The 22944-nt window shown below is 41.3% G+C and overlaps 5 protein-coding genes across 8 annotated transcripts; 2 read left to right on the top strand and 3 right to left on the bottom strand.

Moving 5' to 3' along the window:
* The first annotated feature begins 4489 nt into the window (after positions 1–4489).
* On the top strand, positions 4490–7058 carry LOC103998892 (uncharacterized). The gene has a single exon (XM_009420500.3). It carries the CDS (start codon positions 4539–4541, stop codon positions 6792–6794), a length of 2256 nt encoding a protein of 751 aa, XP_009418775.2. The 5' UTR covers positions 4490–4538; the 3' UTR covers positions 6795–7058.
* Positions 7059–8576: 1518 nt separating this feature from the next.
* LOC103999006 (beta-xylosidase/alpha-L-arabinofuranosidase 2-like) lies at positions 8577–11830 on the bottom strand. The gene is made up of 7 exons (XM_018831429.2): positions 11141–11830; positions 10743–11048; positions 10494–10663; positions 10315–10415; positions 9884–10225; positions 9387–9800; positions 8577–9321 (listed from the first exon to the last, which is right to left on the bottom strand). Exons 1-7 carry the CDS (start codon positions 11651–11653, stop codon positions 8690–8692), a joined length of 2478 nt encoding a protein of 825 aa, XP_018686974.2. The 5' UTR covers positions 11654–11830; the 3' UTR covers positions 8577–8689.
* A 1851-nt stretch (positions 11831–13681) lies between these two features.
* On the top strand, positions 13682–14778 carry LOC135649904 (vascular-related unknown protein 4-like). Of its 3 annotated transcripts, XR_010501424.1 has the most exons (4): positions 13686–14117; positions 14199–14264; positions 14359–14486; positions 14576–14778. XR_010501424.1 is itself a non-coding variant. In XM_065168861.1 (3 exons), the coding sequence occupies exons 1-2, from the start codon at positions 13758–13760 to the stop codon at positions 14262–14264; spliced, it is 411 nt and encodes a 136-aa protein (XP_065024933.1). In that variant the 5' UTR covers positions 13682–13757; the 3' UTR covers positions 14359–14549. The 3 variants fall into 3 exon arrangements, 2 of the variants coding, with proteins under 2 accessions (XP_065024933.1, XP_065024932.1); XM_065168861.1 differs by lacking the exon at positions 14576–14778 and having other exon boundaries at positions 13682–14102; positions 14359–14549; XM_065168860.1 differs by lacking the exon at positions 14576–14778 and having other exon boundaries at positions 14359–14549.
* A 2045-nt stretch (positions 14779–16823) lies between these two features.
* On the bottom strand, positions 16824–20320 carry LOC135649903 (early nodulin-like protein 9). Of its 2 annotated transcripts, XM_065168858.1 has the most exons (3): positions 19162–20320; positions 17429–17545; positions 16824–17337 (listed from the first exon to the last, which is right to left on the bottom strand). In XM_065168858.1, the coding sequence occupies exons 1-3, from the start codon at positions 19226–19228 to the stop codon at positions 16949–16951; spliced, it is 573 nt and encodes a 190-aa protein (XP_065024930.1). In that variant the 5' UTR covers positions 19229–20320; the 3' UTR covers positions 16824–16948. The 2 variants fall into 2 exon arrangements, with proteins under 2 accessions (XP_065024930.1, XP_065024931.1); XM_065168859.1 differs by lacking the exon at positions 19162–20320 and having other exon boundaries at positions 17429–18940.
* Positions 19089–22226, bottom strand: LOC103998890 (pentatricopeptide repeat-containing protein At1g62910-like). Its single transcript, XM_009420498.3, has one exon. The coding sequence runs from the start codon at positions 22034–22036 to the stop codon at positions 20360–20362; it is 1677 nt and encodes a 558-aa protein (XP_009418773.2). The 5' UTR covers positions 22037–22226; the 3' UTR covers positions 19089–20359.
* Positions 22227–22944: the final 718 nt, after the last annotated feature.

Below are 22944 nucleotides of genomic sequence, written 5' to 3'. Positions count from 1 at the left end.
ATCCTATCACTCACTGTCGGAAAATGACATGAACCAACTTATGGCATCGCACTTATATTTAAAATTTGCCTATATCGTTCTCCTTGTTGTTGATGACAAAGGGGGAGAAATATATAAATTGATACGATGAGTGCCATATTTGAAGAATATGAATAGATGTTATGAATGCCATATTATGATGAGATATCAAAAGCAGCATTCATATGAATAGGTGCTATGAATGTCATATCATGTTAAAAGATATCAAGAAATTGAATCGCAATTTTACATGTTGATATCTTATCATTTGATGATAGCAAACTTGCATGATGATAACAATAGATATTATGTTTTTCATGCAATGAGTTAAACTTATATCACAAACACTTGATTGTGATACTTCTCCTTTTTGTTGATGACAAAGGGGGAGAAGTATGTTGATGACATGACATGTTATGCATAAGTTTATGATGACATGTTGCTTGGATTTTTGAATCCAAGAGTTTCTATCAATATGGCATATTGATAGGGGGAGTTTGTTTAAACTCTAGGAGTTAAGGTTAACTCCGTTTATGATGACATGTTGCTTAGATTTTTGAATCTAAGAGTTTCTATCAATATGGCATATTGATAGGGGGAGTTTGTTTAAACTCCGGGAGTTAAGTTTAACTCCGTCATCAAGTGGTTGTCATCATCAAAAAGGGGGAGATTGTTGAATCTCGTATTTTGATAATGAAACTACTTGATATATGTTTATGATTTAATCTGCGTTTTGAGTAACGCAGGATGCTTCGATCAGGATGAGACAATTAAAGCAGTAACATCATGTTGTGCCAGAGGAACATGTCAGAAGATTGGACGTCGGGCCGGTGGATCGGTCGACGTATCGACAGAAGGCTTCGGGCCGTGGACTCGGGCATCGAGCCAAGAAGAGCGGGTATTGTGCCAAGGATATCGGAGTTGCGGAGCCAACTGGCCGATTGGGCAATAGGCCGCAGGAAAGGACGATGCGCCGAAGAATCGGACGAAGCGTCGAGGGACCAATGACATGCCGGACAACTTGGTTAATTGCTTAGGATTAATTGTCTCGATCGAAGTTTTTGTTTTACATGTGCAGGATTAACTACGATGAAAGATAGACAAGCAGCAGGAGTTGCGCCGGAGTCAAGTTCATGATCACGTTGGGAGTTCGAGAGTTCGACGGAAGTACGGACGGTCGTCAGAGGTTCTGCGGGAATAGATCCGAGAAGTCCAGAAGCTTGCCAAGCGAAGCTCGTCGGAACTCGCCAAGTGGATCGTCGCAAAGTCCAGGAGTTTGCCGGAAGTCCGCAGAAGCATCACCGAGGGTTCATCGGATGATCGACGGAAGTTCGCCGGAAACTCGCCGGAAAAAGCAATTGACGTACCGAAGCAAAGCTTCAGAAATTGTCTTAGATTTAATCGTAGTTAGCACGGTGATTAAGTTAGAAATGGGAGGTGATCCCATTAGCTTAATCCTGGGGCAATTGGGCCCCTGAAGAACTCAAGTTGGGTCGAATGGTTCAACCCATTCGAACCCAAGAAGCTGTGGGAGGTGCAACCGCCCAGGCAGGGAGGTGCCACCGCCCAGGCTAAGTCTCCCAGCGAGACTGGGAGGTGCAACCGCTCCAGCCAGGCGGTGCAACCGCCCAGGGCTCAGTCTCCAAGCGAGACTGGGCGGTGCAACCTCCTCTGTCAAGCGGTAGCACCGCCTGAGCTCAAGTTTCGAGCTCTGCCTGGTGATGCAATCACCGAGCTCAGTCTTCGAGCTCTGGAAGAGAAGTACGACCTCTCTGGCCAGGAGATGCACAGCCTAAGCTCAGTCTTCGAGCTCTGGCAGAGAGGTGCAACCACCTCTGGCAGAGAGGTGCAACCACCTCTGGCAGAAAGGGGCGATCACCTCTGGCAGAGAAGAGAAACTTCTCTGGTCAGGAGATGCACCGCCTGAGCTCGGTCTTCGAGCTCTGGCAGGAAGGTGCAACCACCCCTGACAGAGAAGGTGCAACCGTCTGAGCTCAGTCTTCGAGCTCTGCCAGGCGGTGCCACCTCTCTAGTCGAGAGGTGCAACCGCCTGAGCTCAGACTTCGAGCTCTGCCAGGCGGTGCCACCTCTCCAGTCAAGAGGTGCAACCGCCTGATCCCGGAATTTCGGGATTTGATCGTTTTGAGCTCGAAATTTGAATTGGGTTGGGGCCTATAAATACCCCACCCATTCAGCACTGAAAAGAAAAAGACCCACACCGAAATCTTGATCTTTTCTGTGATTCTAAGAGCTCAAAAGTGTTGTAAAGCCTTTAAGTCTCCTCCTTCTGTTCTTCAAGTTTTCAGTTGTAAAGTGAGGAGAGAAAGGTCTGTAAAGGTTGTCTCCTGAGCCTGTTAAAAGGAGAGAAACTGTAAAAGGGCAGTTTGGCCTTCGCCCATTGAAGGAAGGCCCCTAGTTGACGTCGGCAACCTTGTCGGTGGAGGAAGCCAAAAGTGGAGTAGGTCAAGGCTGACCGAACCACTCTAAATCTCTGGTTTGCGTTTATTTTTGAGCACTTTATCATTACTGCAAACCTCCTCCATTACTACTGCTCTCTGCGCTTTCACGAACAAGTTCTAAGTGCTGTTCTTCCGAATCTGCATTCAGACGTAAATTCGTATTTTCGTACATTACAGTTTACGTTTACGTTTGATTCTGCAGAACTGTCTTCGGTGCTTTTACGAAAGAGTTTCTTTGCAGTTTACACTTACATTTTGATCCTATTGATAACTGCAAACTGTCCTCTACAATTTTACGAACGAGTTTCAACATTTAGACGTAAAACTGCATTTAGACGTAAATCGGCTTTCCTCTCACAATCATCAGTTCTCAGTTCACGTTTACGTCTTGATTTCAACTGCATACTGCTTTCTGCGAGTATACAAACGAGTTTCAAAGTTTAGACGTAAATTTGCGTCTAGACGTAAAACAGCGTTTAGACGTAAATATGAGTTTAGACGTAAAACTGCGTTTAGACGTAAATCTGAGTTTAGACGTAAACTGCGCTTAGACGTAAAACTGCGCTTAGACGCAAACTGTGTTTAGACGCAAACTGCGCTTAGACGCAAACTGTGTTTAGACGCAAACTGCGCTTAGACGCAATCTGCGCTTAGACGCAAACTGCACTTAGATACAAACTGAGAATTAGCTTTTGCATCATAATAGTTTTTTTTTTATTGAACGAACGCAGCTTTTCGTTTTTAATCGCTGAAAGATTTCCGCTGCACTAATTCACCCCCCCCCCCCTCTTAGTGCTCTCGATCCTAACAGCAATACGCCCTTAAGCATCTATATCTAATTGGCAAAGCTTAGGAACAGAACAAATAAGTGACTTGAGTGTCCTGTTGGCATTTTTATCAAGGTGGACACATCTACCCATGAGAGGAATGATGGTTGTTCTTTCTAAATAAAAGTGTTGTAGATTAGAGACGATGCCTCCTCATTGGAGCATTCATTAAGAGGATGGATAGATAGATATTTCTATAATATCGGGTCTCCTTCTAATACCAAACTATTATGGGAAAAAGTTATTGACCTCTTAATCACCCCAACTTAGTCAAAACTCATGTGCGCAAAAATGTTCGAGATATTCATGACAAAGGAATGTTATACTTCAAAAAGAATATGAGGCAGCTCTAAGATAGATTCAAGATAGATCCGATGTGACTTCAATGTAAATTTGAGATAGCTTCCGAGATTGAAATATTGTGCTCCTTAAAGTATCACCTTGCACAAAGGCCATATATACATATGTATATATATATGTATATATGTATGTATATATGTATATATATGTGTATATATATATGTATATATATATACACATATATATATATATACATATATGTATATATATGTATATATATGTATATACATATACATATATATATATATATATGTATATATATGTATATACATATACATATACATATACATATATATATATATATATATATATTCCTGATGCAATCTTGCTAATGCCCATGCCCAGTTCTTTTTTACTCAATGAAATGAACCGTACATCAGAATTTTGATTGAGATATGGTGTGTTGCTTTGCAATGAGAGTATTGAAGAAGATGCGCTGCCTCCGGTAGGTGGAGTAATGTGCAACCTAAACTTTCTCTTTTTTTCTTTTTCTTTTTCTTTTTCTTTTTTTTTCTTTGTCCATGTTTTTTTTATTTCTCTTTTGCTTTTTGTGTGTTTGTTCCTTTTATTTCTTTTCCTTTTCAATTTTTAATATTCATATATATATATATATATATATATATATATATATATATATATATATATGTTAAATCTAAGCTATTGTTATTATTAAAATCTCTTTCTCTTTTTTTATTCTCCCCTCTTTCTCTTTTCTCTTTCTCTTTTCTCTTTATTCTCTCTATTTTTTTTATATTCCTTTTCTCTTCCGTGTGCCTTACGTAGATTATGCCGATGCAGCTATATGAGTTGCAGACGTAACACGAAGCCACCATAACCCCAACCTTCTCCTGTGCCTCATTTCTTGCTTCCGACCATGTTCCCCTGCGGCGGATCCAGCGTCGAAGTAGTGTCTCGGTTGCTGAAGCGTTTGGAAGAAACCAAAGGCCTCCTCGTCCGCGATCCGAAGGGTGCTTCTTCCCAGGTTGTTGTTACGAAGATCGACGATATCAAGAAAAAAATGGAGGAGCTGAGAAAAGAGTTGCGGGAATCCAAGGGCAAAGAAGACGCCGCCATAAATAAATTTGCACTCGTCGCCAGGCAAGTCGACGAATTGTTGGGACCGGAAATCACCTTCAAGACGTCGAATTCCTCGAAAACAGAGAGCCCACTCGAAAAGCTCGACAAAATCATTGCAATACTCGAGAGTTCAGAGGAGAAGTCAAAGGATTCGTCGGGTGAACAGGAATCCAAGGCTGAGGGGAAGGAGGGCGAGGAAGAAAAAGTGCTCCCACTGGAGTGGCAGATCCAAGAGAGCTCCGCTTGGGAGCACCTTTTGCTTGTGGTCGACAGCTTCGAGACTCAGCTGAAGCATTGCCTCTTCTGCCTCACCGTCTTCCCGGCGAAAGCTATCCTCAAGAAGAGGCTGCTGATCCACTGGTGGATGGGCGAGACAATAGTGACGAGTTATAGGGAAGGGAAGAAATGCTTCGACCAACTCGTCTCCAAGGGCCTGATCATAACCATCAAGAAGAAGCACTGTGACAAGGTGCACTACTTCAGGATACAGTCGTGGATTCGCAGGCTGTTGATCACCGTCGCCAAGAGCAACGGCTTCCTCGATTTCGACCGGGACGGCCGCCCCAGCAACGACTACTCCTGGAGTCGCCGTGCGTGCTTGCGCCTCGAACAAAACCCCATCGGCGACGATGCGGGACGTCGACTGCTCACCATCTACAACGTCGACAAGCGCTACGTCGACTTCGAACCCACATGGCTGGTCAACAAGGGCGAGATGACCACAATGCAGCTGGGGCGGTGGCAGGACTCGGACCAGAAGAACGATATCGTGGTCAAGAACGAGGAGTTCTTGAAGGGGCTCCATAACTGCAAGAGCTTGCGGTACATGAGCCTCAGAGGCGTATCGAGGGTGGAAACGCTTCCCGACTCCATCGGCAAGCTCACCAAGCTGGTGGTGTTGGACCTCCGGGCGTGCCACAATCTGGAGAAGTTGCCTGAGGCGATCGGGTCCGCCAAGAAGCTGCAGTACCTGGACGTGTCGGAGTGCTTCCGGCTCAACAAGATGCCCAAGAGCATCGCCAACCTCTCCGATCTGGAAGTGCTCAAGGGGTTTTTACTGATCAGTGGGCCTGATGACAAACATGTTTGTCATCTCCATCAGTTGGCCAAGCTGACCAAGTTGAGGAAGCTCAGCATCAACATAGCCAGTCGGATCGCAGAAAAAGAGCTGGAGAATGTGGGCGAGTTGAAGAAGATCACCACCCTCATCATATCATGGGCAGTGGTTACAGAGAAGAAGGAAGACTCTCATTCCACCAGAGGTGATGAGGCGTCCTCACAGGAGAAGAAACAACAAGGGACTGGTAAGGACTCAATCGAAGATCTCCCATCGAAGTCCAAACAATCATCCGATGCTGCTACTGCTGCCGCTGATGCCGATGCTCATGATGATGGTGAAGATGATGTCATCGAAAAGCGTCAGCTGCCACATCCACCGGAGCAGAAACCATCAACATCCGATGTCCCGTACAAGAACGCCGATCCAAGGAGCAAAGACGTTACTTTTGGTACTGATGCCACTACGAAGAAAGTTCAACCAATATCCGACCATGAGGCTCGCCCGACCACCGACGGACAAGCTTCGGGAGTGAAGTTACTGAGGAAGAGAGAAACCAAGAAGATTGCAGCGGATCGTTTCCTTGATCCCGCTAAGGTTACCCTTCCTAGTATGATAGAGAAGCTGGAACTCCGGTGCTTTACCGAGGAGGAGTTCCCGCAGTGGATTGATCCCAGCAAATTAGAAAACGTGAAGAAACTGTACCTGAGGGGAGGGAGGCTCCGAAGTCTAGGAGACGGCCGGGGGTGGAAGGTGGAGGTGCTGCGCCTGAGGCTCCTCAATTATCTGGATCATCCCAGCTGGGAGAACCTGACAACTTCGTTCCCAGGGCTCCGATTCGTCGAGAAATTAAACTGTGGGAAAAAAAGTTCATCGCACAAGGAATTAAGTTCTTGGCCTTGCAATAAAGAAGGGTTTTGGTGCAAGGAGGATGCCAAAAAGAGTGCTGAGGATGAGCCGAAAGCCATTAACTGGCCGCCACCGGAGACCGATTGATCAGTTGCTGTGCGTGCTCGTATGTGCGGACTTACGCATAATATCTTTCGTTGTGTGCGCGCTGGGAATTCCATGTTTCCTTTGATTGCCTTTTTTTTCTTTCCTTTTCTTCGGTTGACAATTGAGTTTGGGTGGAAGTTCGGTTTGTGTGTGTGAAACTTACTCGGAGAGTTCTTCGAGGAAATCTAAATTGTTTCTTGAATAACGAGTTATATTTGTACATCTATTCTTTATTTTCGAAAATATATAGATTGCTTAACTGAATAGTCATATTAGAAATTAATAAAAAATAAATACAGGATTCTTAAAAATTATCGTTGTTCTAATAACTGTTCACCAGTCCAATCGTAACTAAGTTAACTTTGAGAAATATTGAACGAGTTTCCTTGTTTAATCTCGTGAAATCCCTCGTAAGACAAAGGATATGGAGGTTGATTTATAATTATCAAAGAATATTTTATATTTATTTTAGTTTATTAAGTTTATAATAAAAAATATATATATTTATGTAAAGATAAAGGTCTTTCTTTTATATATTCTATTTGGAGTTATCCCTTCTCAACAAGGAAGTTTCTTTTCCATATGATAATCTAGTCGAGGCCACTTTCTCCTCTAGATGACATTTTAGAAGAGATCCTTTTTTTTCTCTCGTGATCTTACATTGACAAAAGGTGCTATAGGGGTGACTATCACGGGTGTAAGCATCGTGATAGAAAGGATCTCCTATAGTGATAAGATGATCTTATGGTAAGACAAGATCGATTAGCATATTTTAGTACTGGAGGTTAGATTAAAGTGGTGTGCTATTTTCAAATTGTAAAGTTATATCTTAATTTTATTGTGATATCAATTACGCATAAGTGGTGGTGTCAATATGATGATATTAATGCGAGAGAGTCATAATTTTAATGTAATTCATGAAGGTAATTTTGTCGAGGTAACCTAATGCATTTCGAGCTATCCAAAGGAGTGGTGGTGAAAATATAGTTAATGTCAGTTGGAGGGAGCTAAGGTAGATAAGATAATATATCGATATGCACTAATAATTTTTATTTCATCAATGATCTTATTCATCAATTTACAATGACTTCATTATAATTGTTGATAAGATAATATCAACATATATCTGAATTTCATAACAATCTATCCAAGTCATATGCTTTCTGCTTTTTATTAATTTATTTATTTATTATCTTAGGGTGACATTTGAGTGTGGTGGAAGTTTGCTTTTAATATTCTTAATCTCAAAACTATATATATTTGTGTGTGTGAATAACAAAAAGAGTTCTTGGACTATGAGGGCTTTAGAAATTATAAATAGTTTCTTGAATAAGATGTTATATTTACACATTTATTTTTGTTTCTTTTGAAGAAATAAAATTCTATCACTTCACATCTTTTTTTATAAAACGCATCTTGTACATTAGAAATCAGTCAAAATAAATTCTTTGGCTGTCATTTCAATCACTCTAATAAACTAGTAAGCATTTCATTTAATAAATGTCAATCATATAGTTTTAGTGGTCGAAAACATATATATTATTTTTATAATCGATGAATAATCATATAAATTATATATCTTTATAAATTATAAATATATACATAATTACAAATACATACATTATTATTTCTGAAGACCGGCAAGATGATGAATTCTCAAGGATTTAAATTTAAATTATGATAATACAAATACGAACGGAAATGCTTCAACCAATTTTATGATAATACAAATACAAAAATATTCAAGTTTAAATTATGAGATATATCAGAATTGGATTTGATTCAACCAATTTTTGGCATTATTTGGGAAACAAAAAATACAAATACGAACGCAAACGCTTCATTTTTGCAGCCTTCAACTAAATGTTGAATGTCACTGAGCATTCTCACTTGTTCTAATTGAAATCCACCTTAACAGGGAAGGAAACAGTGGGTTCATCGTCCCCGACCACGATGGTGTGTTGACCACGAGGCAAGACTTTGTAGGCCGTCTTCTCCACAACGCTCAAGCTCTTGCAAGCGTCGATCGAAAACTTCACCGAGCTCGAGGCGCCGGCCGGCACGAACACCCGCCGGAACGCGGCAACCTGCTTGATGGGGGCTCCTGCAACACCGGCCGGAGGTTTCGAGTAGACAATCACCACGTGGTTCCCGTCGAACTTGCCCGTGTTCGCCACCTCAACCTCGAAGTTGATTTCATGGTTGCACGCAGTGTCAGCTACGTTGACAGATTGACATGCAGCTCCCGCGTGTTCTTCTTCCAGTGAGGCATTCGGCTTGTATGTCAGCGGCAGACACAGTTGCAGGGGATCAAGCTTGACGACCACGCTGCTCGGCACAGATTTGAGGGTGTAGTTGAACTGCGTGTAGCTGAGGCCATAACCGAAAGGATACACCGTCTGGCCGTCGAAGAACTTGTAGGTCCTTCCAGGGTAACCGAGCTCATCGATCGGGCGTAATGGCATCGATGTCATTGGGAGCAGTTTTGTGTACTCTGACTCGAACCATGTAATGGGCAGTCTTCCACCTACACCGAAAAAAGGATGTCAATCCTGTTATGATACATCGTCCCACCATCAAAGATCCAATTACCTGGATTGTATCGTCCGTAAACTACATCGGCGATGGCACGGCCTCCTTCGGCACCGGGATAACCTGCCCAGAGAATGGCACTGACCTTGGTGTTATCTCTGGCGATGGATGAGATGTCCAACCCCCCTGCAGAGAAGATAACCAAGATTACAGGGCCCTTGGAAGCTTCGGTGACTTCGGTGATGAAGTTAGATTGGCTGTAGGGGATGAAGAGATCGTCCCTGTCGAGGCTCTCGGCCTCCACTTCAAGGCTTATGCCGGCAAAGATGATGGTGGCATCAGCGCGCGCAGCGATCTCCTTCGCACGTTGGTGGGCTTCCTTCTCCCAACACCAGACTGTGCATCCCAGATCGTATTCTACCTTTCCTTCAGCAGAGAAGGCATCGAGAGGGGAAACATAACGGCAAGGCGTACCTGTGGAGAAGAGCAGAGCAGTGTAGTCTGCAACCTACGGTAAACCAAATTAAGAAGGCTTTGAGATGACAGAGACATGAAACCTTCGTAGTTTCCGATCATGGCTTCGGTTGCATTAGTATGAGGACCGACCAAAGCAAGCTTCTTGTACTTGTCTTTGCACAGTGGCAAGATGTTGTGGTCGTTCTTAAGCAGAACAATTCCCTGTCTCGCTGCATCTGCAGCCAATTCAATGTTGTCTTTTGTGCAGATATCGTCTTCTGCAAGCGACTCATATTTCGGCATTCCGTCGAAGAATCCGAGCCTCATGAGGACAGTGTAGAGATTCTTCAACGCGGTATCGATATATGACTCCCTCACGATGCCTTGTGCCACAGCAGACTCCGTGAAATTGGAGTAGTAGTCACCACAATCTAAATCCAAACCTAAGCAAACATAGATAGATAGAAGGATCAACAAATAAATCACTAAATCAATTAGTAAAAGCTTAATCCGAGCATGAAATGTGAATCACCAGCACGAAGTGTTTGAGAGACGGCGGCCTCAGGGGTATCACCGAGCCATTTGTGGCCGTGATGCATGACCTCGAGCGAGTCACAGTCAGAGACTATATATCTGAAGAATTTGAAGATCAGAAAGTGAGACTCATACTTACAGGTAATGAAGAAATATAATTGGTTTGTAGATTCTTACCCATGAAGCTTCCAATCGTCCCTTAGGGTTTGGGATAAAAGCTTTGGATCTGCACAAGCAGGGATGCCATTGACACGATTGTAAGAGCACATGACACTGCTAACATCACCTTCCTTCACACACATCTCAAAAGGAAGAAGGAACGTCTCCACCATATCTTGCGCTGCAACCTACATATGAACTTGAAAGAAGAACTCGTTACAGAGATCACTCGATTAAAGTGACAACAAGTGTTTGATTGAAGATTACCCTGGCATCAAAATGGTAGCGATCGATGCCAAACCAGTTGTCTACATCATACGCTGCATAGTGTTTGCAGCAAGAAGACACCTTCAATGGCCTGGAATCTGGATTTGCAGCGACTTCATGGCCCTCGACATCTTGCAAGCCTCTGACGAAGTTGGCGGCATATTTACCGACAAGAAAAGGATCTTCTCCGGGTGTCTCGAGAATTCTTCCCCATCGAGGATCCCTAACAACATTGATGTTGGGACTCCAGAAGGTCAAGCCAGCATGCCCTAGATTATGCATTGCTCTCGCTTCCGTAGAAACCACCTGTCAAAGATCATGAGGAGAGATTTGTGAGATTGTTGATGTCACGTCATCAGCATCCGAGTTCTTAGAGAAAGAGTACTTAGATCACTGGCCTGGCCAATGGACTTCCACAGGGACTCGTTGAAGGAGGCGGCGGAGACGATGACGGTGGGAAAGCTAGTGGCGGCGGGGACGATGTCGCCAAAGTACGTGGCATGACCCACGTAGGAGACGCCATGGAGCGCCTCGGACCACCAGCTGTAAGGCGGCAGTCCGATCCGCTGCACTCCCCGAGCCTGGTCGCTGATCTGCCCTACCTTCTCCTCCAGCGACAAGCTGCCCACCAGCGACTTCACCCTCTGCTCGTACGAGAGGTTCTTGTTGCAGTAAGCGAAGTCGGTCACTCTGAGACCTAAGTCGGCGAACCTGCGCGAGTCGCAGACGTACGAGTAGTTGCGGCCATTGGTCTTGATTGGCCCATACGTCGAACGAGGGGGAAAGCCGGTGCGGTGAGTTCTAAAGTAGGAGTGCAGAGCAGAGTGACCGAGGTGTCTTGAGGTGGCAGAAACAACGAAGACAAAGAGGAGTAAGAGGAGGAAGAGGGAAGAAGAAGAAGAGGCAGCCATGATTGAGATGGAGAGATGAGAAAGGAACTGTTAGCTTGGATTATATAGATGTAAGAGAAGCTTTGTGATACCGAATGAGATTGGATAAGCTAGAAATTGTTTGAGAACTCCTCCTCAACAATTTAGTTAGATTTTATTGGATTCACGTAGGAAGAGTCCGATCTCCAGAAACATATACGAACACAAAATCTAAAACAGAAATCAATCGACTCGCGTAACCATCGTTAGTTTCTATATGGATTAACATACGCAGATCTTGCGTGGATATGGATCTCAATCTAAATAAATAATCCCGATCGATCACATTACATCACAACACTAGATAGAATATGGCTAATTCGTATACCAAAACTTATCTTGATGACGCCACAAATCTCACAAAATGATAGTTTGTTTAGGTGAGAGATTGAGAGAAGCAACAGGAGAGGTCCTTTTCATAATAAATTGGGTGGAGAAGGGCAATGGAGAGGCAGCAGCTGCATCAACAGCACCCGTGGTTGCAGAGGCATGCAGTGCACTGAACTGTGTCATCAGAGGTTCACAAGGATTTGTTGAACATGAGAGGGAGCTGATAGCAGCCCCCATGTGAGCAGAGGCATCATCTTCTCTCTCTCCATACGACGAAGAGCTAATGATCATTCATGGCTAGCAGAAGCTTACAACAGAACAACAGAACAGGGGAAAGCTCATCTTTCAGAATCAGTTCATATCAGTCATGTAAGTGTTGGCCATTTAACATCGACATGGTGATCAGGCAGCCAAGCTTCAATCTTCGTCCAAGTTACTGGAAAGGCTCGAATTGGAAGTCTGTTCATGAATCCAGAAAAGCCTTGAGACAACTTTGAACTGAAAACATCAGTCTTTTATCCATGGTTACATAGTTATTTCCACAATGAAGTGAAAAAGTTTCTGATTTTACATTATATACTTTAGTTACTTATACACAATCATTTATTCAAGTCCAATCAACTTATACAAGCACATAATCACGAGGGTGATTTAGACTTAATGAAATTGATAGATCAGTTATTTATATATATGATGAGACTCGTCACCTAAGGAGAGAAGGTATTTTTAATTATTTATGCGATTATGGGTCGAAGACAGATAGATCACTCCTCATCTCATCCCCTCTGTATTTATATTATTATATTATATATAATCTTTTTTAATAATATAAATTAAAAAAATATATATTTTTTAAAAATAGACCCAATACTTATAACTCTAATATTCCAACATTAACCACTGAATCAATCTTGTATTTAAATTTTTAATATATTTAAAAAAATTATAAATAAAATAATAATAAAAGTAAAAAAATATATATTCCATCAAAAGTTCAAAACCCTAATTGAGATTTACTGGTTCAACCTCATTTCATAATTTTCATTTCCCAACCTTCTCACCACCTCATTATCTTGATAATTGATATATACTTAAAATTTAATAGTATTATTTATTTTAAGTTTTATTGCTAGATATTTTATAAATTTTTAATAAAATTTAATAGAGAATGCACGGAAAAAAAAAAGTTTGTATATTATTTTTTCTAGGAAATTTAAAGATACAAGAGAATGAATAAGGGCCTTTAAACTAAGTTTAGGTTAACTAAAAATTGAGTTTTGTTTTTGGATTTTATTCATATAGGAAATTATTTAAGTTTTTTTCCATAAACATTGATAAATAGTATCGAACTATCTAAATCTTACGTTTGCCTATTTTATGGAATTTATATTGTATTATTAATTTTCTGAATTATTCTTTTGATATCAGTATCCTCATCTTATAAGCTTCCTAAAGAGGTGTCTCTGTAACTTTAGGGTGTCATGGAATCATTTAATCCCCCTTGAATCCCAACTGTAAAAACGGTTCGTAACGCTCACAGGGCTGACCTACTCCAAAGCAAATTTCCATGGTCAATGGTAGCAGATACACAAATGGTAAAGAAAGAGAATTGGTGAGTGTTAGGTAGCAGAGTTCTAATGTCAAAGCAGCCCTCTCTCTCTCTCTCTCTCTCTCTCTCTCTCTCTCTCTCTCAGTCTTCATTTGCTTTCTCCTCTCTTTGTTTTCTATATAGACCTCACAGAGCTCTTCTCTCCTGATGCACTACCCACCATATCTCCCACTGCCGAAGATGGAGGAATCAATCAATTCCTCAATGGATAGCGCCTTCTTGTCCAAGGTTGGCTCAGCTTCCTCTGAGGAGAGTGGTTGGACCATGTACTTTGAGGACTTCATGGCTACAGCAGCAGAAAAGGCAGGTGGTGTCTTCTCCTCCGGTGCTGTCAGTGAGCCTTCTGTGGTCTCCGACGCTGCTTCATCTGTTGCGTGGAAGCTGTCGGCCAGCTTTGAAGTGACGGAGGATTACAGAGAGCTGAGCCTGAAGAAGACGAAGGGGAAGAGGCTGGTGGATGATGATTCCTTGGAAGATACAGCCAGTTCACCTGTTAGTAGTCCCAAGGTTAGAATATATATATGTTTTCCATCTTCTCTTTTGTATGTTGTATTGAGTTATTTCTTTTTTGTGGATTCCTTGCAACAGGTTACTGATTTCAATTACTTGACTAAGAACACAGGCAAGAAGGATGACCACAGGGACACAGCTTAGGTAATGTAACCAATCTGTATCTTTCTTCTATTTGATTTGATTTAAATGTGTTTGATGCAGCTCAACCAGGGTCTTCTGCCTCTGGAATTTGCAGGAGAATGTTGTGAGAGATGGGAATTGTCATGAACTGGAAGAAACTGTGAAAGGATCTGAGTTCATAGAGAGAACAAAATGATGTACAGAGCTGAAGAAAAGAGAGCCTTGTTTAGTTCCTTTATCCATGTCAGTAGACTATCTTCTAGAAGAGACTTTTGGTTTAATGAATCTGTTCTACATATGTGCAAATGAATAGATCAAAAAATCTTGTGCAGGTTTTTGTTGATTGGTATTACTTACTAATCACCATGTACAAGCCCATGACTATGCCCTCATTACCTTGTACTCTTCATCTCAATCCAATTGGAGTAAGGTTTGTGTGCTTTGACTTCCTGTTTCAGTCAAAAGCAAAGGAAAAAGAAATCACACATCTTCAACTTGATTATTCATTTGGGTACCAAAGTAGAAGTCAGAATAGGCATGCAACAAATGATCAACTGAAGCTCTCAAAATGTAGCAGTTGAACCAAATGCTTAAGGGAAGAATATGAATAATGAATCATCAGCATGTTCAAAATGTATTTGTACACTCTGCAAGCAATCAAGTAGACCATAGTTCAACACCAGGAAACAGCTTCAAGTGCTATTGCATTTTATTCAGTCATAAAAAATGATCTCAAGTATTTTTTGCTAGCCTGATCCTTCTTAAAGCTAAGAAATGAATCATCTATATTTTCCCATATCAAAACACAATCTGAGAAAAAAATGAGTTGATTTTAACTATACAAAAGTGGGGAAAGTTGCCAAGTCCCAGTTATCATTAAATCAAGATTACAAGAACAAACAGTTTATAGTTCATGCCCTGCACTGTACCTGACATTCCTCAAGACTTATGTTAATAAATAGTCAGTCAATGACTGCCTGCAATTTCTTAGATTTATGTACTTTCCTGCTCTGTTCATAATTGTTTCTGCAAGTCCTTAAATTGATTACCCATACATTAAAGGAGTACATATTTTCCATAAAGTAAAGGTGTATACAGTATGATTCAATTATGTCTAGAATCGAATCTAGACAAACATCCATCAACAAGCAATCTGGAATAAGACACAAGCCATCCTGTCAGAATATGATAGACATGGACCAATATTTAAAAGATATATGCACCATAAATAAATGTTGGCAACTTGCTGCCCCTGCAACAATAGAAGGAACATCACAATATGGGCAGAAGGAAGAAGAAAAGCATTCCATGTGCTAGTCTTATGGTCAACTACTCAAAAGTCTACACTCTTTTACTGTGATGAAGATGCAGACAAAGACCTCCTAAAGTTTGTCTTCCCACTATCTTTTTTGACTGGAGTTTGAAGAATAAGTATCTGCTACTGTACAGTAAAATGAAAGACAGAAGTAAGGCAGTGAATTATAACCATAAGAGAGAGAGAGAGAGAGAGAGAGAGAGAGAGAGAGAGAGAGAGAGAGATAATGGAAGTTGATCTGCAAGGAAAACATGAAGGCTAATTAAATGGAGACATGCATCCACCTTGTTCACAAAGCCTCTACCCTAATTGACGGAAAGTTATCCATTGTTAGGTATTGGCATACACACATCAACCACAGGCACCACTGTGGCAATAGTAGATGACGGCTCACTGCAACATGTAAGAGAATATAGTAGCATGGCATTTCATCAAACAGTTTGTTGAAGACATAGACTTCTGTGAGTACACTGCAGAATGTGTCTCGTTTGAAGCTAAAACCTCTGGTAACTTTTGGTGTGGTTTCTCTTCCACCCATCTGCTGCTGTTTCGTTCACGAAACCTCGCGTGGTGCACACGGATCCTGGTACATTTTCGACGCCACCACAGCTTCTGAGCTCTCATGGATTGCCCACGTTGAATGCTGTCGACCGCACTAATCTCATCTTGACTTAGATAGCACGCACTCAACTCTCTCGATCGTGCATGTACGAACAGTGTCATGTCTTGAGGATTGTTTTTTGACATGCAAAATCTACAGAAGTTGGCCGCAAGCACAACATTCAAGATTCTGCTCAAGATAATCTAATGCAAAGAAGATAGGGTGACGAAGGAGATAAGAAGATGGGAAAAAGAGAGTAAAGGAGAAGTATGACAAATCTGAAGAAGGAAACAGATAAGATGGAAGATTGAGAGAGACAAGGAATGGCTTCATTCACATCCTGCTTCGGAATCATGTGTTTATAGTCCTACCTTTTCATGTGCATACTATATATGTAATATCTTTATGTAGAAAGCATTTGAAGAAAATTTGGATTCCATCATTCCACCATTTTTGGAACAAATACTCCGCCAGCCAATTCGATTTCATTCAGTCTTTTCAAAAGAAAGGATATAAGGCGAAAGCTTGCAAAAGGATTAAAAGATAAAAAGGCATGATTCATCAAGGAAGAATCTGCAGCATCAATTGATTTTTCATAAGATTTAGTTCCATAACTTTTGACACAAGCAACTCAAACAATATACATAGGAATGGCGCATCAAACTGGCATGCAGCAACAAGCAAACTCTCACTTTATGTGATTTAGTTCCACAAACTTCCAATACATGCAACTCAAGCTCATAGATTGGTATCACACGATAGATCCTCACTTCGCACACAAAGACAACCTCAGAAAGCATAAGACAAAGCTCCAAGCACAGCACCAATTGTGCTGACCATGCCAACCACCCTCGAAGATGCCCCATTTGGCGGCGGGGGCTGAGCAGTTGGTTCCTCCACCACCCATCCGTAAGGTGGAGGTGAAGCAGAAGCAGGAAGGGGAGCAGGTGCTAAACTTGAACTGTTGCTCCTATCAGCCATGACGACCACCACTAGCTTCTCGTTCTTGTCACAGTTATCTTTCTTTCCACTGATGAAGTAGAAGTGGCCGGAGCGAGTGAAGGTGAACACAGTGTTGCCATCATTGAAGAAATCGACGAAAGATGACGTATTGCAGCTATTGTAAGCATCGGCATCGACCAACAGCACCGAGTCTTCATCAGGAAGATAGACAAACACTGAACCACAAAATTTTCAAATGGATCGCATTAGCATAGTGAATTGTGAATTCATGGAAGCAAGCAAGAATATATTGATTGAAGAGCTTACATAGGGAGTCACCGATTTTAAATCGATTCTTCTCAGCCCATTGGTTGTACGACATGGCATTGCTGTCAGGAACACTCCAACCATTTGAGCCTCCTACCTTAAACTTTGTTCCAGCAGCTATTGATATCAGCATGAAGAAGGACAGCAGAATTAAGCACACGTAGTTTGACATGGTGAAACTTTGTAGAAAGTTGCAGAAATAGGAAGTATGGAGGCTAAAATTATTTTGCGGGTGTTGTGGAAGAGGTATGCTGTGTGGTATTTGTAGGTCTCAACAAGGCCCTTGTGCCTTTAGAAGTCTGGCCTCAGGGGCAAAGCATATGGGACTTTATGTTCAATACAAGCCTGCTTTTTTATGTTGTTGAACATCTACTTTATGCAAGGTACTCTCTCGAAGTTATACTTTGCTTCCCGCCATGAGAATATTCATGTCTTGCATGTAAGGTCACAACATTAAGCTCATTTGTGTCGTGGGCATGCTGAGATAGGCTTCTTCTATTGAGCTGATGATGCAATCATAGCCCAAAGGCTTTGAGAGCCACCATTTGACCATATGAAAAATAGAGTATATATCAGTAAAAATCCTCTGCCCACCCTCTTTATCCTCATCTAAATGAGAAGTACAGGCACTACCTCCATGATAAGGAGCATATTTCCAATTATGTTCAACTATAAATGAATGCAAGAAGGTGTTTTTTCTGCAATTATTAATAACAGAAGAAAGTTGTTTTGCAGTTAATTTATTGTAGAAGATTTTTTTATAATTAAATATTAATGGAAAATGATTTTTACGATTAACTGATAACACAAGTTATATATAGCAATTAGTAAATAACAGAAGATGTTTATATGATATTATTAACTTGAGCACATAGGTGTGTTTGGGTAGATAAATTTCTAAAATGAATGTTAATGACATGAGATAATTTGTAATCATGTTAAGAACATAAGTTGCGAGATATAATTGTCTTTACACTGTAATACCGCAACACAAACTGTAAAAAAAAAAAAAATCTCTAAGCTTTCTAACATCTGTTAGGACTTCACCATGTCATATAATGCCAACAACATTGATGTTCATACTTAAGCACTAATACTAACATTGCTTATATGCCCTTGTTTTTTCTTGCATAAATCCCTCCACAACCTAACTGCAGATTCTTGTCATGACAATGCTTCAATGAGCACATTACTTGCTACTCAGGTGATGAGCTAAAAGTTTACTCAAACTCAATGAACCAATCCCCAGAGAATTTTGTAGCACTTCTTTCTGTTAGGCATATAGAACACAGTTTTGATATCATATTCGAATGATCAAAGTTTTAGCCAGTATAACTTTGTGAGTAATTCAACAAGATGCCATTTGTTTGGCATACTAGTTTCTTCTGCTTTGTGAAGGACAGACTCTGCCAAGGATATGCATCAACTTGCTATGACTAATGTCATGTTATCTCATTCCATGACTGCCAAGGAAAATTTTATGAAGCACTTCCCAAGATGTGAAAACATTTTGGCCATGCAAACAATACATGTAAACGATGTCTGCAGTAAAATTCATCCCTGCTCAACAGGTATAGGTCACAGAAGCTTAGCTCATGCAGTAGATAGGCTATGTAAAGTTCTAAATTTTCTTAACAACAATGATAGATACTCCAGTAAATGAAGTAAAATACGCATATTTATTCTTAAGATTTGGTAGGAACTAATATTAATACAGGAGGAAATGAACTTACAACATAGGATGCTCCTGCCTAAACACAGTAGACCCTTGCAATTATTTACTACCTTCTTTTCAGCCATGAGAGTCCTGATGTAGAGAGTGAATCATAGTTTCAATCCTTTCCTCTAGATGCAGGTGACATTCTGTTCAGGACTTCTCAAAATAATCAAATCTACTTAGATAACATGAATTGAGAGAAACTTGTAGAGCAGATCTCAAGCAAGTCTTGCAAAGGTTAAACAGAACACAAAAATCCTTGATCACTGCTTTAAGATATCATGTAGCATCCTTCTTAAATCATCCTTGGCTTCCTAAGATTGCATGTCTACAATATAATTACTGAGACTGCATAAAAGGTAACACCAAAGGTTCTACCCAAGTTCTCCGATTTGGCATTGCAGATTCTCAGTATCTTGAAGTTTCTTCACCCCATTGATTTAATCTAAAAGTGTTTTACAAGTTTCAGGACTGAGTTGCTGACCTCTGTCTCATCATCTTCAGCAAATAGACAGCCCAATCCGAGAGCCCTGACATACACAACCAATGTAGTAAACCTTTGTAGTCAACTTAATTTGAGTGACATCCTATTGAGGACACATCTAGATGCTACTGACATCCTATTCAGGATTTATCAAAGTGATCAAAATCCTTTTTCCCACTCTCCTCCTTTTGACATCCCATGATCCAATATAGTAAATCACGGTCCCTGGAGTACATTGATTCGCCTATTATCAAAAATATGGGATGCGCTCTCCGTACAAAAAGCAAAATATCATGTTTCTGATAAGCAGGATTAAGAGTTCGCGCTTCAGCTGCAAATCAATTCACGGTGACCAGATCAGTCAAGTCTCCTCTGTGCTTGCCAAATCTTCCTACTTGCTTGATCCTGCGCGTTTGCTTACCCCCACAAGAAAGGGTCAATTCCTCTCACTTCACCCTTGTATTGTAGTGTCAGTGTCAATTCCTCTCTCGGAAACAGTACAACAAATGCATTTGTAACCTAGAATCTTGATTTTTCGCCCTACTTGGATAACATGTATGGAGAGCAACTTGTAGAGCAGATAAGTTATTTGTAAAGATTAAACAGTGCAAAAAAAATAGCTCCTTGATCTAAGATATCATGTAGGGTCCTTAAATCATCCTTGGCTTCCTAGGATTGCATGTCTTCAAAATAATTACTGTGTATACATGAAAGGTCACACCAGCAGGTTCTAACCAATTTCTTCCATTTGGCATTGCAGATTCTCAGTATTTTGAAGTTTCTTCGCCCCATTGATTTCATCTAAAAGTGCCTTACAAGTTTCAGGACTAAGTTGCTGTCCTCTTTGTTTCATCATTTCTAGCAAATAGACAGCCCGATCAGAGTGCCCTGATATACACAACCGACGTACTAAACCTTTATAGGCAACTGAATTTGGCTCAATGCCACTCTTTTCCACAGAGTCTAATAGCTGCTCCACAGCATCATAATTTTCTGTTTTGCATAGCCCCTCAATCAATGCCATATATGTGATGGCATCAGGCTTGAGATCATTCCTCTCCATATGGCTAACCATCTCTTGTGCAGCTTCAACTTTTCCATTCTTGCAGAAGCCATGGATCAAGGTGGTGCACATGATAACATCACACTCCAACCCATTTTCAGTAACCTCTCGGAAAAGTTTCACGGCTTCTTCCACCATTCCAACACGGCAAAATCCACCAATCAACATGTTGTAAGCAGCAACATCAGCCAGTCCATCAGATTCCATTAGACGGAAGAGTTTCATTGCCTCCTCCACTCTCCCTTTATGACATAAGCCATTGAGCAAAGTACCATAGATGTACTTGTCCGGGCCTGAACCATGTCCTTTCATCACATCCAAATATTTTAAAGCCTCTTCGACTTGCCCAGCTCTAATGAGCCCATCCATGAGGGTTGTATACGTGGATATAGTTGGCCTCAAACAATTAACCAACATCTGGTCGATCATTGCCACTGCATCTTTCAAAAACCAATTAGCACAAAGCCCATGAATTATAGCATTATATGTGAAAACATTTGGAAATACTCCCTTCTGCTGCATCTCAGAAAAAAGAGTTTTTGCTTCAGCCAGCATCTTCTTTTTACACAATGCATTGACAAAACAGGTGTAGGAGACGACATCTCCCAAAATTCCAGATTTACTCATCCTACCATAAAGAGCTTTTGCCACATCAATCTTGACCTCCTTACAGGATGCCAAAAGAACGCAATTAAGATTCACTATGCTAGGTTCCAATCCAAGTTGCAGCATTTCTCGAATCAAGTTCAAGCCTTTCTCTGAATCCGAGCGACCCCGTGTAACGAGCCCTATCAGCATCGAGTACGTGTAGCTGTTCGGCAGGATGCCTTCCTGCTTCATCTCATCGAGGACTGCAAAAGCATCTGAAACCCTGTGCTCGTCGCACAATCCCTTGATCAAAGTGTTGAAGGACACGACGTCGGGGGTGTACCCACGGGAGCGCAATTCACCGAGCAACTGGTGGGCGACATTAAACTGGCGGGACTGGCAGCCACAATGGATGAGGATGTTGAAGGTGACAAGGTCGGCGGCGTCGCGCGCCCAGGAGAGGGAGTCGAAGAGGGAGATGGCGGAGGCGAACTGGCCGGTCCGTGAGAGGGCGGAGAAGACCGGGTTGAGGGCAGCAGGGGAGGAAGGAGGGGGCCCGAGGTCGGCGGAGTTGCGGATGGCGGCGACGGCGGCGTCGGTGTCGCCGGATGAGAGGTGGTAGCGTACGAGGTCGGCGAGGGGGTCGGGCGGAGGAACGTCCCGCGGGCAGGCGGCGAGGGTTTGGAGCGGAGAAGAAAGCCGGGGAAGAGAAGCCCTAAAGCTGGAGAGAAGGATTCTACTCCGAGTTGGTAACATTGTTTTGGGCTACGCTGTCATCGACAAGCAGTCTCCGCTCAGGTTTAAACCAAAGTCGATTGCCGAGAGGAAGACGACGGACGGTGGTGGGCTATCTTCTATCTTGAAGTAGACACCGCCGAACGGCTTGCGGCGCACTTGGAGACGAGTGAGTTTGAGCAAAATATGAGGGCATATGATGATCGATGAAGTCGGAGTCCGATCTGAACTCAAAGGCAACCCTAAGTTCGTGGATGCACAATGAGTCGTATGGACGGAGATATTATTATTATTTTTAATTAATTAAAATATAACACAAAATCCAGTTTGTTTTTAACAGATATATTACAAATATCTAAAGATTATATTAGTTAATTAAATAGATATTTACAATAACAATGTTATATATAGTGGTCTTCTCAAATATTTTTATTTACTTAGAACTTATTGAATAAATATTTATATTTTTTTATATTTACAAGATTTCGTCGTGCAAACCTCTAATGCACTGTCTTATACGAAATGAAATATGAAATAAGGGTGTTTTCTACCATCCAACAAAAATGATACATGCATTTTCATATTTAAAAAAATAAAATTTAATTATATCATATTATTGCTACAAGGTGAGCTCTCATGACGATATCATAGAAGAATATCTTGATGAAGTAATATTCTTCGACTTTTATTATAATAGTTATTCATATTGGTCCTAGATTCATACTATAGTGATCATGGATTTTCTATAGTCAAGAGTCCAACTGAAGCTGTTCTTCTTGTTGATATCTTACGTGGTCTCATTCAAGTTCGACACTCTTAAGTAACTAAGTTAAATAGATAACCAATTTTAAATCTATCACAAAAGCAAATCCAAATATGAATTAAAATAGACCATCGATTTAAATTTTTTTAAGAATAAGTCTCTTTTT

The sequence above is a fragment of the Musa acuminata genome, chromosome BXJ3-9, assembly GCF_036884655.1.
Source record: "Musa acuminata AAA Group cultivar baxijiao chromosome BXJ3-9, Cavendish_Baxijiao_AAA, whole genome shotgun sequence".
Lineage (NCBI taxonomy): Eukaryota > Viridiplantae > Streptophyta > Magnoliopsida > Zingiberales > Musaceae > Musa > Musa acuminata.
This window is presented reverse-complemented; position numbering and strand designations above follow the sequence as displayed.